Raw genomic sequence first — 15,988 nt, 5'->3', positions numbered from 1 at the left:
GATGTTTTACTATGTTGGCCTTTTTAAAATGTATTATTTCTTTATTTCATTAATTATAATTGTAAACATTTGTTTCTTTCTCTTCATCATAATTGCCTTTTACATTCAAATCTAACCTTAAATTTGACAGTGTAATTGTTTTTCATTTTTTAGCATGTTTCCTCTTTATGACTAACTTTTTGGAGCCCACAAAAATGTCCTAACCAGTTTTAGTTGTATTCAGGCACTCCCAGGTCTCTGAACCACTTCCATATGTCTGGTCTAGGCACCAGTGGCGTATCCTGGAATCTCCACTGAGGCATGCAACTAATAACCATGCAGTTAACACAATGTATTAAGTAACTTTCAATTCTACTCGCCCTAATTACATGTAGGTGAATTTCAGCCGAACAGCTTTACTGTAAGTTTCTGGATTGAACGTGCGTACACAATTCTTGTTTTCTGTTTTTAAATTTACGAGAGAAGGTAGAGGTCTCCTGGCTTTTCAAACTGATTTACAATTATATTCGTTTTAGACTCATCCATCGTTAATACAACATGTGCGCAAAATCTAATAAAACACCAAAAACGACGAATAGCACAGGAACAGCACACACAGAATGAACTCACTAATCAGCAAAACACACAATGAATTAACTCACTAGTAAGCCACAACTCAAGCACTGGAGGTAAGTCACCCCAGTGGCTTTGGTCAGTTTTGTCACGTTGGGTTCTCGCTGGGGGGTAATCTGTGGGTCCCGTTCGCTGTAAACTTATACATGCCGACTTTCTCCAAGTTGCTAACAGATGGCAGAGGGTAGCACGGGTATGGGGTGACAAATTCTGACCAAGTTTCAATTGCAGCAACATCTTTCGGAGGGTTTCAGAACTATGTCTGCCACCGAATGCAATTTTAAGATTGAATGCCTTACATCCTTAACTCCTTCATTTGCTGTCTCTTTCTTTCTAGAGTGGAATAGACGGCGAGACTACACAGCACCACACGTAGTCAAGCAACGGAACTAGTACAGTTGCGCGGACCTTTTGAACTTCTGAGAGATGAAATTGTTAATATTTGACTTGAAACAACCTAAAATCCTAAAATCGTACATCAGACAGTTCTTTGTGTTATCATAACGCATGCAGTGAATGCCTTGCATTCAAGGGGAATATGCCCCTGCTAGGCACCGTATCACATGTCTTTTCTACATCTAAGAATACTACAATTAGGGCTTATTGATTATGTTTTCCAATTATTGATTTCTTTCCCTCCCAAAAATGAACATATCCAGTTAACGGGCTGTGAAAGCATCGAGCTGAACAATAATATTTTCAATATTTGTCTATACCTAGCTACTGTTGCTCAGCTCAGCAATCATGCTCATGGTGGAATAGTGAAGGTAGCGAGCAGCAAATGGAGTTATGCAATGGAAAGGGAAAAATATACTTTCCCTTCTCATGCTTACTTTTCTAGAAGTAGCAATAAATTAGAATTGTCTGTTTAATACTCACTGAAATTTAACTTCTGTTGTCAACTGACTTATCTGGGTTTTTTGGCGGTTGATCTCATCAACCTTCTGCTGCAACTCCGTGGTAATCCGTAGGATCTCGTCATCCTTTTGCTGTAGAGAGATCAGAGCATTTTAGCTATTCGTTTTAGAAGAATTGCATCAGTAAAATGAGCTTTCACAGAGAGAAGAGCTTTATTAGTAAATAACTCTCTCAGCATGGAAAGAAAGAAGCAGTTTTGATAAACATTTATTTGGAATGTATTGCTACCTATATGGTTTAAAAACTGGACTCTTTTGAGAGTAGACAAAAGCATTTAGATGCAATGTAAATGTGGTAGGGTAAAAACTAGCTGGGCAGAAAGTAAAACCAATGTAAAATTTCCAATTTAAAATACAGGTTAGAAATCCAACATGGTACAGCTCACATGATGTCACAAAATGCTGAACAGGGCCTGCCAATGTCAGCTCATTGGTCTGTTTCTACATAGAGGGTTAAGGCTTCCTTTAGATGTGTATGTGTTTTCTAATGAAAGATTAATACAGATTGGTTCTGAATCCTGTTACAAAAAGTAACACAGCCCAGCAGCGCATCCTATGTTTGAGAATGGAGAAAACTTGAATTAATAGCCAGATGTGGTGTGAGCTCTAGGGAAGGACCACCAAACCAATGAAGTTTTGAAGTAAAGAACTGAGGGAGTGTGACGTCAGAAAATGGAAGAATGACACATGAGATAAGCAGAAGATTGCATTTAGCTGGAGGGTTTATATCACAGAGAGAGAGGACTGTTATAGACTAGGAAGTACCAAAACATTATGGTATAAGGAAATCGTGTACAAGAACTACTTTCAACCAATCTTGACATACGGAGTTGAAACTTTGGTAACAACCAAAGTAGAGGAAGGTAAAATCTAGACAAGTGACATGAAATTCCTAAGAACTATGTTGGTCAAGACAGCACTGAGTATATTGAGCGAGTAAGCCATGCGGTTAGGGGCGCGCAGCTGTGAGCTTGAATTCGAGAGACAGTGGGTTCAAACCCCACTGTCGGCAGCCCTGAAGATTGTTTTCCGTGGTTTCCCATTTTCACACCAGGCAAATGCTGGGGCTGTACCTTAATTAAGGCTATGGCTGCTTCCTTCCTACTCTTAGCCCTTTCCTATCCCATCGTTGCCATAAGACCTATCTGTGTTGGTGTGACGTATGTATGGCCAAGTGCTTTTTTTAAGTGTTTTAAGACTTTATGACTGATGATGGCCTAATATCAATAGGCCAAAACTTGTACCAAGTTTAAAATAAATTTTATATTGTATTGATTAGGTGGATTACGTCATTTATCTACAATAATTATATTGTCATCAATCGGAACATGAAAATTATAAACTTTGATGGAAGGGTGCTGTCAGCATGCTTTGTTCGAGAATTAAACACTAAACAATGTACTGTAGAAAAGTTCTTCGTTGGTGTTCTGTGATTACCGTCATGGCTGTGAAGCAAAAGAAAGTGCTTTTAACTTTAAAACAAAAGCTTGAATTAATTGCAAAGTTTGGAAAAGGGGAATCAGTAAAGAAATCAGTGAATGATTATTGGATTTATGTATACTTTTTGTACCTCAAGTGTTTTACCAACAATAGACATTGTAATTTTTATATTTATCTACTTTATTGATAAAAGTGTGGTCTTTTTTGAGTGTGTTAATTTTTTATATGATTGCATTTTCAAACAATATAGTATTGTATGTTCTGTATTATTAAAAGTTTTGATGTGCATTGAAATGCACAGATCGTATTATCCATTTTTCAGTTATTCATGCGAATTTGTCCAGTGACTAGCCTGGATAATCGAGAGTGTGCTGTAGCTGTAAAATAAACACACTATTAAACAAAGAATAACATGTTTTGTTCTTCAAAGAACCTCCTCAGATTCTATCAAATAACATTTTCTTTAATTCAAGAAAATTGTTTAGAAATGTAGAATCATTTATATTCTGTTTATAGCTAGAACTTATCTTCAAGAACTGCTCCTGTAGTACGTTCTCTCTCTCTTTGCTAGTCAAACAAAGAGTGCAAGGTGGTGCAGTGCTCCATCATTGGTGTGAGGTCAGCTGGCCAGCCTGTCAGCAACTTTCTATCACATCATGTTCTGGCTATGTAAATGGCCACTTTGATTTGTACTGTTAGCTTTATCATTAACTAGCTGTCGTACCTGGCTTTGCTCAGTCTAATGATTACAAAGGCTCCAAATTTTTTGAAGTACCTTGCTTTATAACATAGCACATACAGTATCTTGTTCTTTCTTTATTCGAATCAGAAGTACAATAGAATAATACTACATTTAAAAGAAACAAACTATATACACAAATATATACAAGTAAAAGGTCTACAACAATATATGTCATACAGATGTCACACCAATTCGGCCCAAAATTTGGCCACTTTGAGGGCATTTGGATTGGCCAGCACCAAGACTTCCATTGTGCAGTTTGATGGACACAGGGGGCAGCATAGCAGGTGTTCGGTTGTCTGAAGTTCACCACAGTCACAAATCCAAGACAACGTTTTTCCCCCACTCAGAATCTCATGTGCATTCACAACCTAACAGTAATGAGCATCACTGGCAGTTACCATGCAGCAGCTTCTTCTTGTGTGCGCACACACAAAACTCGTTGACAATCAACGTCCGCCTCTTTATTAAACATTGCTAGTCGCGGAACTGGTTGTACAGTGCCTCTGTGTAACGTCTTTGGATCTTTGAAAATAGTGAAGAGAGAATGACATTCTATTAGCCTCTACAAAAATGTTTCTCAAGTCCGCAGAATGGCATCAAAACATGCGAGCCTTAGAATTCTTAGAAAGTGCATGGCTACTCAATGGCAGAGTTATGATGTGTCTACTGTACCTTACATTTAGTAAAATTAAGTTTTATAGACAGCAAGAATATTTTTGTGATGGATCGTCATGTTGTAAAGATAGGTGAACAGGTAGGTTAGACCAGGGTAATTGTAAATTGTAATTGTAAACAAAAGTAATGGGAAATTTAAGGCTTTTGATAGAAAAACTTGGATTGTGGGAATATTAGGGTGACCATGTTGGCTAACATGTCAGAGCAATCTGGCACCAAATTTCAGCAACTGTTAGGCGGAGCTATTCGCCATACAGCAAGCTTTACTTTTTGTTCAGTGACAGGGATATACGCGAGCTACAATCTATACGGATTCGCTGAGTGCATTACAATCTTTGGTTTCGTATGAGTTCTCCTATAATTGGTATATTTACAATGTCAAGAGTCTCCTTTATATGCTGGACAACGTCGGTATTTCCATAACTTTAGTATGGGTACCAGGACATGTGGGTATCGATGGTAATGAAAAAGCAGATTGTTTTGCAAAACAAGCTTCTCGTCTTCCTGTTCCGAATACTAACAATATTGTTCCAGCTTCTGATTATGTAGTAGTTATCCGACAGGAGGGGGATCAAGACTGGCAGAATTTCTTTCGACAGACTGCACAAGTCAAAGGTAACTTCTATTATCATTTACAACCAACACTTTTAGTTAAACCTTGGTTTATACGAGGATCTTATACTAGACGACATATTATTAACATCATTCGGTTACGGTTTAATCATGCCCTTACACCACAATATCGATCACGTTTCCATTTAACGCAGGATACAAACTGTTTGTGTGGTACAGATATCCGTAATGGCGACTCCAACCACATTTTCTTTGAATGTTCTTTATATGCCAACCCCCGTAAAAAACTTCTGAATAACCTCAAGCGACTCAAGCAGGTTTTTCCTACCAGTGTTTCTTGTTTGCTCTGTAATCCTACAGTCGAGATTATTCGAGTGTTAAATTTGTTTCTAGATGAAGCCAATATCGTGTTATAATTCTGTCTGTAATGTAGGGTGAGAATTACTCATGCTTTTCAAGGTTCCATTTGAGTGATTCCTCATGTCATTAGTGTATTACTCGTGAGTGCTATTTTGGATTTTTCGTGTGGGTGAAGCTTTAGACGCAGTGTGCTTGCAAGATTGGAAGTTTCCCGTATGACAACAGGCTACTCTAGCAAAAAGGAGTTGTTATGTGATATAGTGAAGTGCAGTGTTTTGTGTTGTTCTACTTGCCAGCGCAAGCATCAATTATTGAACTGACATTTTTCATTTATACTAGTGTGTTTACATGAGTAAGCGAGTATTGACTGGGTGAAATGTCGTAGACACAGCCCATAAGCATCAGCAAGCAAGCAAGCAAGCAAGCAGCAACTGTTGGTTTGTGAACAGCTACTTTGTGAATGTGTGTGAAAGAATTTGAGAAACAAATTTGTTTTGTCTTCTTTTGATCTCAGTAAGTAGACATGTATCACACATTTAAAAAAGAAAATAGTTTCTATGAGTTATGTTCTGTACTTATGATATGTTTCTAAGTTTTAAGAGATTTGGCATAACTTCACTGCATAGCTTATGGTTTGTTTACAATTGCCCCATACTTTTTGTTGATGTGGGTAGTTGTAAACATGAAAACAGGGTCATTGTAAACATGTTTTATGTGGCTCCAGTGTTACCTTTTGCACTTTTCAGCAGTCAAGATGCCAAGTCTATTAGAAAGAAACCCCCACCCAGTTATACAGTGGAGGATCTTGCAGAATGCTGTCAGGGATGTCGAAAACCGTAACTGCAGTTATCATGAAGCTGAGGAAAGTATGCTGTTCCAATATCTGTCATATATCACAGGATTAAAGGTTTGAAAGTACCAACAACCAAAATTGGAGTTGGAAGAAGCACAGTTCTTTCTCCAGAGACAGAAGAAAAAATTGCACAGAGTCTGATAGCTCATGCAAAAATGGGTTATCCATGCCATAAAGAGGAACTGAAGAAGTTAGTAGCAGATTGTGTTAGAGCTAATAATATTCCTACTCGTTTCAAAACTTGTATACCAGGCAATGACTAGTACCATGGTTTCATGAATTGGAATCCACAGGTTTCCTTAAAAAAGCTTGAACATCTTCAGAAATCACGAATGGTGGCAAGAGATCCTCATGTTGTGTACTCTTTTTATGATGATTTAGATAACTTATATGAAAATATCAGTGTTAAAGGGGATCTCAGCAAGGCTGCATTTATTTTTAATGCAGATGAATCTGGCTTCGGAAGTGATCCAACGAAACTGAGGGCCATTGGAGAGAAAGAAAAGCCTTTGAATCGAGTGTCGGGCGGTTCCAGGTGGGAGAACACTACAGTTTTGGCTTGTGTTTCTGCAGATGGCACAACTTTGCCACCGTTGATAATTTTTAAGGGAGCAGCAGTTCAAGGACGTTGGATATCTGAGGAAGCATATCCCGGTACTATGTACGGAACGTCAAGGAATGGGTGGATGGAAGAACCTGTGTTTTTTAATTGGTTTCTGGATGTATTTGTTCCACGTGTTCAACAGTTATGCGAGCAGAAGAACTTGCCAAACCAGGAAGCAGTGCTTATATTTGACGGACATGGCAGCCACATTAGCCTTCATATAAATGGAGAAGCAGCTTCATCAAAAATTTATCTCATAAAGTTGCCCAGCCACTTAACTGACCGCTTGCAACCTCTGGATAAATGTGTATTTAGACCTTTAAAAAATATGTGGGATAAAGAACTTTTGAAGTTTGGAAAGGAACAGATGGGTGTTGGACCTGGATGACTGAGTAAGCAAAGATTCTCAGAAATATTAGGCATAGTGTGGAAGGCTGGAATGAATAAGTAAAATTCTTTCAAGAATAAAATTTACTGTGTCCACCTATTCAGTACAATTATATTCTGGAATGAAACTGGAAAATATAAAGAAAGGTTTTGAATCTACTGGTCTCTTTCCTCTAGACCCATCCAAATTTGACAAAGAACTTTTCTCTCCACATGATTTAAGGCGATACGAACAAAGTAAAAACGCCCAAGTTCAAAGGTCTGTAAAAGACTGCAATTCAAGTGTTTCTGATTTAGGCCTACGTGAGGAATCTACTAATGTGACTACAGATGAGTATCTGCATCCATCTGACAGAATAATTGCAGAGCAGGCAGTAAACACAACAGTTCTAGATTTGAGAACCAGAGTAAGACAGGAATCTCCCATTAAACCTACCGACATTATTGACATTTTTGCTAGTAAAATAAGAGGGAAGAATTTAGGTTGGTGTGGATATGAGAGAAAAAGTAGAGAAGAGAAAGCTCCCACACCATGATTAAAACAAGCAAAATATGGTGTTCTCACTGTACAGAAGATAATGGAGAGACTAAATGAAGCTGCAAGATCATCACTGAAGAAAAGAAAATCAAATGTGCAACAATATGTAAAGGACAGAAAGGGATCAAAACATAGGCCTAATCATAAAAGGAAAGGTGGTAAAAGAAAGTTAGAAGAAACCTCAGAATCAGAAAATGAGGAGGGGATGTTTTTGGCAGATGATAGAGAGAGAGAGTCCTATCGAACTGAGCGAAGAAGAGTCAGATGCAGAAGAGGAAAATTTCTTCTCGGAAGAAGGATTTGCTCCAAAGTTAGAAGAATGGGTTCTAGTCAAATTCCAAAAGAAAAAAGGATATTGTTTTTATGCAGGTCAGGATGTTGAACTGGATGAAACAGATGTTGTGGTCAATTTTCTTCGGAAAGGGACATCACAATTTTTCTTGCCATCAATCCCAGATAAATTGTCAGTTGACCTTTCTGATATAAAGAAATTGTTACCACAACCAGAACTTCTGAGGGGTCATTACAATTTCAAAATAAAATTTCCTGGTGCAATTGAAATTTTGTAAAATTCTTTATAAGGCTTAAACCTACATATTCTTTTTATATTTCATGAATCAAATGAAATTTTGTAATTTTGTATAGGCCTATGTCCTGATACAATTGATTTTTTCTAACATTGTTGAACAATTAAAGACTTAATGGTGCTTCTGTATTCCCTCATACAGTTCCAATTTTGTTAGTGTTGCATAATTAAAAGGTTAACCATATTCTTCAATTTTCTTTGTCTTCTTGTCCAAAAAAATGAACATTGGGGTAATTGTAAACACATATCATAATTAGTGAAAAAAATAATTTAAATAATTGCAGACCTGTAGTGTTTCATAGTATATGTTTAAATTCTACAGCTACCCTTTAACACTCTCAGAGGGGGTAAATGTAAACAAGTGGGGGAAATGTAAACACCCAATTAAATTACAAAATAGTTAAGATGTGAACCCTAAACTCCATTTATAGATAAAAGAAAGGTGTAGAAATAAGATGATCTTTTATAATAGATGCTCATTAGTACTGGGGATTATGTGGAGTAAAATATATCCAAGATAAGCAGAAAGTGTTTACAATTACCCTGTTCTACCCTAATGCCGGCAAATTTTCAATGAGTTCTCAACGATATTATGCCAATTTTAAGTTAATGGTTATTAAACACACATAAATGTAGAATAATTGTGCAGCCACAAGAAAACATGGCATAGGCCTAACTAAAGCCAATATTTGGCGTTAAGCATGAAGACAAAGATAGCTTAAAAATGCGTACTGTACAAAAAAATGCATTCAGTGGCCCGATACGAGGACACTTTAAAGAAGTTGAAAATGAAATTGTAAGGTGTGTGCGCAAAAAATGCAAGGGCGGAATGGCCATGCCAAGGCGCATTAAACTTGTTTGTAGATTTTTAGCGTCCATGTCTTTATTTGGCCTATAAATTGCTAGCTGCTGTAGTTGGCCGAACCCGGCAAGCGAGACATGCGTGTAGCAGCAGCCGGCTCTACCTGACGCTGAGTAAAAGTAACAGTTTTATAGACAACAGGAATATTTTCCTGATGGATCGTTGTATTGCAGAGACGTGCAGAACGGGTAATGCCGGCAAATTTTCAACGGTTTCTCTTTGATGTTATGTTGCCAATTTTATGTTAATGGTTATTAAACCTGTAGAAATAAAGAATAACTGTGTAGCCGCAAAAAAATACAGCATAACTAAAGCCAATATTCAACATTGGCGTGAACACAAAGATAACCTAAAATGCTTACTATACAAGAAAGACATTCGTGTGATTTTACAAAGCACTTTTAAGACTGATTTAATTCTTTTGAAGGAAAAAGTGAGGGTCATTTTGCATTTAGGGTCGTCCCAAATTTGGAGAAATACTTTATATTGTACAGACTTCAAAATGATATGTCACAGGGTTATACGGAAATAATTAAAGTAGGAATAATCTAACAGACTGAGGCAGTGAGCTGCAATGACACAGAATAAAACTCCTCCTATTCATACATTAGTATGTATGAAGAATGAATTTCTTATATTTCTCAGTCTTGTAAGTAGCAAAAGCAACACTTGGTGCTATTCAGAATCATTATGGTGATAAGAGTATTAAAATATGGATCCAGTAGCCGTAAGTATCTCGACAGATTAACGCTAGTTAAAAATCAGCATTGTAAATAGCAAAAGCACTTTGGTCCTATTCACAATAACCATGCTGATAAGAACATGGAAATGTGGTTCCAGAAACAGTAAGTATCTCGGAAGATTAATGCTAGGTATGAGTTTAAAATGTTTAAACAGAATCTCTCCTTGGCATTCATGCACATGCCTACTTACAACACCTGCCCAGTATCCTACTGTGGAATCCTTGAGCTGATGTTGTCTTAGTTATGGCTGGTCAATTTTTCATCCGATTCCTATAGTAGGGGTAGTGTTGTGCCAATATTTTCAAAACAGTTGGTTTCAGGACCTTAAATCGTGGTTTTTGGTGTCCGATAAGGATGTATCAAGTTTCATTCTTCGTGTCATAAGGCTTAAAATGAGCTTTACCTCATCCTTATACAACATATTTGATATTTTGCCTATATTAGCTTATGCTAAAGTGCCTAAATCTAGTGAATGGAGAGGGCAGTTTGAATTTCTTGCAGACAGGGTTACCTGCAGAGTCCTAAAATGTAAGTATAAACATTTGGTTTAGATTGGTAGGGCAGCATAGATTTGTAAAAGGAATGAACAGACAAACTGACACAGATTCTGCTTTATATATATAGATGTAATTATTGTTATTAGCCATGTCATTAAATGCTCATTAAACACATTTCCAAAATAATAATAATAGTAATAATTTATTTTACATTTATGGCCTACATCGGACCACTCGAGTCAATTATACAAAGGATTTTTAAATATCCTATAGCCCAATATTTTTTCATTCTGAGAGATGCTGCCTTCCTCTGTTCCATTGAAAATACCCTCCCATTAAGACCTTTTATTGATCTTGGTTTGTAGCCTAGTGTGTGTCTTGACGTATCTTAATTTTTTCTGTTTTGTTTTCGAGATTATCTATTGTTTTTTGTAGTTCTTTAATATCCTCCTTAATTTCTGTGATCCATTTAATCTTGGTCTTGCTATTCCATAATTTTTCACTTACAGTATTCTGCTGCTAATTCTGGTGTCAGGTGTTCTGATAAAATGCCCAAAGAATGATATACGTTTTTTTCCTAATCATGCTTAATACTGGTTCAATTTCCTTATAAACTGTTTTATTTGATGCTATTCTCCATTGTCCATTAACTTGATACTGTTTATTTATGCATGTTCTATTTATTCTTCTTTCTGTCTTAAGTATTTTGTCTGTTTCAGCTGTATTAGTAGTTTTAAAAATGATTTCACCTACTATGGTGTTGTAGAGGCGGAAAGGTGATACTCCGATGTCGCAAGTCCCAGGTGGCGGATAGTGGGGTCCTCACGGGCTTGCCGGCGGACTTGAGCAAAATAAAATAGCTCTCAAATCTCTATAGAACACTTTCCTGCCTTGTCAATACTTTACATATTTTATTATATTTAATTACCGTGCATGTTTCGAGAGCCAACTACTCTCTTCTTCAGCGGTGCCAAACATTAATTAATCTTTGGACTTGGTGCATTGGTACAAATAGAACAATTATATATAAATCTTGAAATTGTTACAATATTTCTCTGTGTTTCACCTTTCACTTACTTACTATGTCATTTGTTACAGACTTTAAACTAGCATTTTCAAATCATAAATAATAAAATCTATTAAATTAATCACTATAGGGCCTATGTTAATTTTACATCCTTATTTACATCTAAAAAGAATAAAATGTTTCTTCGTGTCTAAATTTAACATTTACTTTGCCATTTAGTAGAACACTTTAAAATAAAATAGTTTCCAATTCGTAAATAATAAATAACACCTATAAAGTTAGTCACTATCTTAAAATCATAAAATAATAAATAGTCAATTCGTAAAATAATAAATAATACCTATAAAGTTAGTCACTATCTTAAAATATTTTCTGCTCTGTTCTTGATTATTTTCTTTTCATTTTCCTTAAGTCTGTTGTAATTCTGAGACCTCACATGAATTAGATTTTTCTCCTCTTAATCCCGTCCAATTCTTCATTTAATCTAATTTACCATGCACGTAAAATTAATATATAGTGATTAATTTTATTATTTATGATTTGAAAATTCTAGTTTAACATGTTGAGTGCCAGACCAAATTTCATAGGATTGCCGTCTAGTGCCGTGAGCTAATAACATCGAGTTACTCCCTGGTGCCAAAATGTTCACAGGCTTAATCAAGCAAATGATCGCTGAAATGAGGATGTATTTATGATATATTAGGTTAACTTATTATGTATATTAGGTAAAATATTGTGACCCCATATGGGGTCGTATTGGTCATTACGAATTGTACACGTACACGCGCCCCCATAAGCGGTTGCACTTTTTTCTCTTTACAATTGTTTTTTACGTCAACTGTTCTAAAGAATCTACAAGATCCTGTTTACGTACTTAAATGATATTAAATTGTATTATTTATATATACACTCACACATTTTTGCAACAGAAGCAATTACAGACTGGTTCGTCAAACTATTCACCGAGTTCAGTCAGCATTTGAAAGCACAGTGCCGGACATTGAGTGTGTTGCGCTGATCTTCAAGAGCTAGCAATTCGCTTCAATCAAGTGACTCGTCTTCGACTTCTAAACAATTTTGGGACTTCGTATTCATTAATTATATTTTGACATCGCACCTCACTTGCTGGCTCATTTAACTTTTCACCTCTTCTTGTAAACATTATGAGACAGTGCTGAAATTTGCGTGTGTTGTGCTACAATTCAGAAGATCGTGCCTTACTTCTTATAAGTGACTGACTTTCTACTTCTTCTAGATTTTACGATTTAAAATTGCACAGTGCCAATCCCCATTAACATATTTTGCCTCTTCAACTGTTTTTGTGAAAGACTCACTCTTTAATTTCTTATTTACCTAGGCATTGTTTTTTGCATTTTATTCGGCTGATGATGACCCAGATTAGGGTCGAAATCGGTACCGCTTCTGCTTTTAATTAAATAGGAATGTAATACTACATTTCATATTTATTTGTATTGAATAGGTTGAACTACCTTATTTATTATTTCAATTTCATTGTGATACATTTCAATACGGAACATTATGAAATTTTTATCTTTAAAAGTACCCATATGGGGTCGCGCCAAAACAGGAATTGAGGAATGGAAGGTGGACTATGCACGTACTTAAATAGACGACCAGCAGATGGCAGGAAGAGACTTTACACAGCTTCGAAACACATACTTACTGCGCACCCAAATGGGTTCGCACAGTTCTCGATTTAGAACGAACGTACGACCCCATATGGGGACGTGAAGTTCAATAACTTGTCTACTCTCGCGTACCCATATGGGGTCGCTTGGCACTCAACGTGTTAAAGTCTGTAACAAATGACATAGTAAGTAAGTGAAAGGTGAAACACAGAGAAATATTGTAACAATTTCAAGATTTATATATAATTGTTCTATTTGTACCAATGCACCAAGTCCAAAGATTAATTAATGTTTGGCACCGCTGAAGAAGAGAGTAGTTGGCTCTCGAAACATGTACGGTAATTAAATATAATAAAATATGTAAAGTATTGAAAAGGCGGGAAAGTGTTCTATAGAGATTTGAATATAAGTCAATACGGACCAAAATGGTGAAAATAATAAAATAGCTCTCGCGGACCAAACACACAACAACCTCTGTGGTTAACAACCATAGTTGTAAATTGGAGCTTGCTCCACTTAAAGTTCATTACCTTCGATATTCAATATGGCAAAGTTTTTTTAGGATAATAATAATAATAATAATAATAATAATAATAATAATAATAATAATAATAATAATAATAATAATAATCATAATAATAAAAAATAAATAAAAAAGCAGCTTAAAGTCACAATTCAAAGTAACCATTGACCTAGCTGGAGATGGACTGGCCAGCTGGTCTCACGCCTATGACGGATCATGACACCACCTCGCACTCTTTGTTGAACTGGCAAAGAGAGAGAGAATGTACTACTGGAGCACTTCATTAGGATAAGTTCTAACTTTCAAGTATTCATCTTCATTTTCCCATTTCCAGCTGACACCAGGTCGGAGCAAATATGATTCCTCTCCACTTTGTTCTGTCATTCCACCCTCCTTCTTCCAACACAATGTTCCAGTGTTAAACCATTTCCATGATGTCATTTGGCGGTAGCTTGTCTGTGCCTGACCGAGTAATCAGTACACCTAGCGGCACTGCAACTCTTGACGTCAGCTGTTGGTTGGGGTTTGCCTTTCTTGTGCCCAGTAGTGCTTTGACGAGCTCCACATTCACCCTGATTATCGCGAGTGTGAGCGGAGAGTTCCCCAGGTAGAGTGCCTCACAACCTGTGTTCCCCTTCTCCACCACCAATTGTAACGTTGTCTAAATTAGCATCTAGGGGCCGATGACCTAGATGTTAGACCCCTTTAAACAACAAGCATCAATCAATCAAATTAGCATATGGCCGCATGCATAGAGCATGCAACACGTTCTTCCCATTACACTTGTAATCACTATCATCTGTGAAATCAAAGGCTTTGTCATCTTCACTGCATTCCATCTTTGGCCGAACATTGGGATTGCCCCCATATTCAAGCAAAAGTTCACACATTTCAAGTGTCTCTTGGCAGGGAACCATTAATGCTAGAACATGAAGTGGACTTAGGCCTCCATCTAGGAAATTGGAACCATATCTGCTTAATTCATATAGGCTATTGTTACGATGAGTTCGCCACACCCAAAGGCATTTTGTACCTCCTGCAGGTTCAAAATTAGGCCGCTCCTAATGTGGAGACAGACGCCTTTCTTAGCTGCCCCTCTGGAGTACAGACGCTACGGGTTTGCCCCTTCCGCCATCTCCACCGCATCGAAGTCCACCTTCTCCGCTGCAGATGCCGTTGAGGTCTTCGCTCATAACCCTGAGCTGGGACCCATACCAGATGTTATACACTGGGTCAATGTGCTCTGGGACTTACATAGGCAGGGGCACCACTCCATGGGTAAGGCTGCCTCCAAAGAGGGTCCCTACCTGCTACCTGCAGGTATTAAAGGTTATAAACAGAATTTCAATATAAATGTTTCTACAATTCTAAACATTTTTCATCAATTAAAACAAGTTTGATTTACTAGAAAATGATGTTCTTTCAAGAATGAAACATGTCATTCTCTTTTCAATAGTGTGTTTTTTTTTTTTTTTTACAGGTATGTTATAGTGTTATAGGTTTTATAAGTGTTTCCGACAGACTGAAAAGCTTTAAAGTTACCTTATTCAACACTGAAGCTGGCTAGACCTTAGCAGGATGCCCTGGAGTGTAAAAGTCACAAATAAGGTAGTTTTAGAGCATGTCAAGCCACTTATGTCACTGGTTGGTGAGATTATGAAGTGATCCGATTGCTTGGAAGAAAGTAATGATGCTTGGAATGATCAGCGGAACAAGATGACCTGATTGTCAGATGACAGGTTGGATCAACACCATTAAAGCAGTCATGACCCTCACTCTGGGACAACTAAAGAAGGTAGTGTGGAACAAAACAAATTAAGAGAGCTCAGATTCATAGAATCACTGAAAGTCAAACTTGACTGAATAGATGATATCAACATCATCCTCTTTCATCTGCTTTCGTCGCCATAAGACCTATCTGTGTCGGTGCGACGTAAAGCCCCTAGCAAAAAAAAAAAAAAAAAATTTCATCTGCTTCCCCCTAAATAGGAGAAAGGCTTGAACTTTGCTTTGAAATTCCTCACTTACTAGGCAACGGGCAGTACAGAAGTCAGTCCTTTGTTTCCCCATCAAGCGGAGCTAGGATCACGATATTACATGAACCGTTGGGCCAGTTCAACCTGCTACATGCACTGAATGAATCTCAGGCTCACAAAACAGCACTTCCCAACCTAGCATACATAGTAGAGAAAATTTTCTGCGTTCTAGTTACAAGTATGCCCAGTAAACACATATTCAGTGTAGCAGGATTTGTACTCAGTGAGAGACATTTAACACTGCACCTTGATAATGTGAATATTTATGTTTCTCTTCTCAGAAACCTTTCTGTTCGTCAGGAATCGACAGTGTAGTACTAAGTTTTAACGAACTGAAGATGACTGCATTGGAGATGAAACT

The 15,988-nt window shown here is 37.1% G+C and overlaps 1 protein-coding gene across 1 annotated transcript in view; it reads right to left on the bottom strand.

Moving 5' to 3' along the window:
- Window positions 1–15,988, bottom strand: part of salto — a 157,619-nt gene that overhangs the window by 109,240 nt on the left and 32,391 nt on the right. Inside the window, exon 5 of the mRNA XM_068229878.1 lies at window positions 1,492–1,601. Within this exon, the coding sequence (XP_068085979.1) occupies window positions 1,492–1,601 (110 nt within the window). The remainder of the gene's footprint in view (window positions 1–1,491; window positions 1,602–15,988) is intronic.

This window comes from Anabrus simplex, chromosome 12 (assembly GCF_040414725.1).
Source record: "Anabrus simplex isolate iqAnaSimp1 chromosome 12, ASM4041472v1, whole genome shotgun sequence".
In the NCBI taxonomy this organism is placed as follows: Eukaryota; Metazoa; Arthropoda; class Insecta; order Orthoptera; family Tettigoniidae; genus Anabrus; species Anabrus simplex.
The sequence above is the reverse complement of the archived record's forward strand: the minus strand, read 5'-3'. Positions and strand labels throughout refer to the sequence as shown.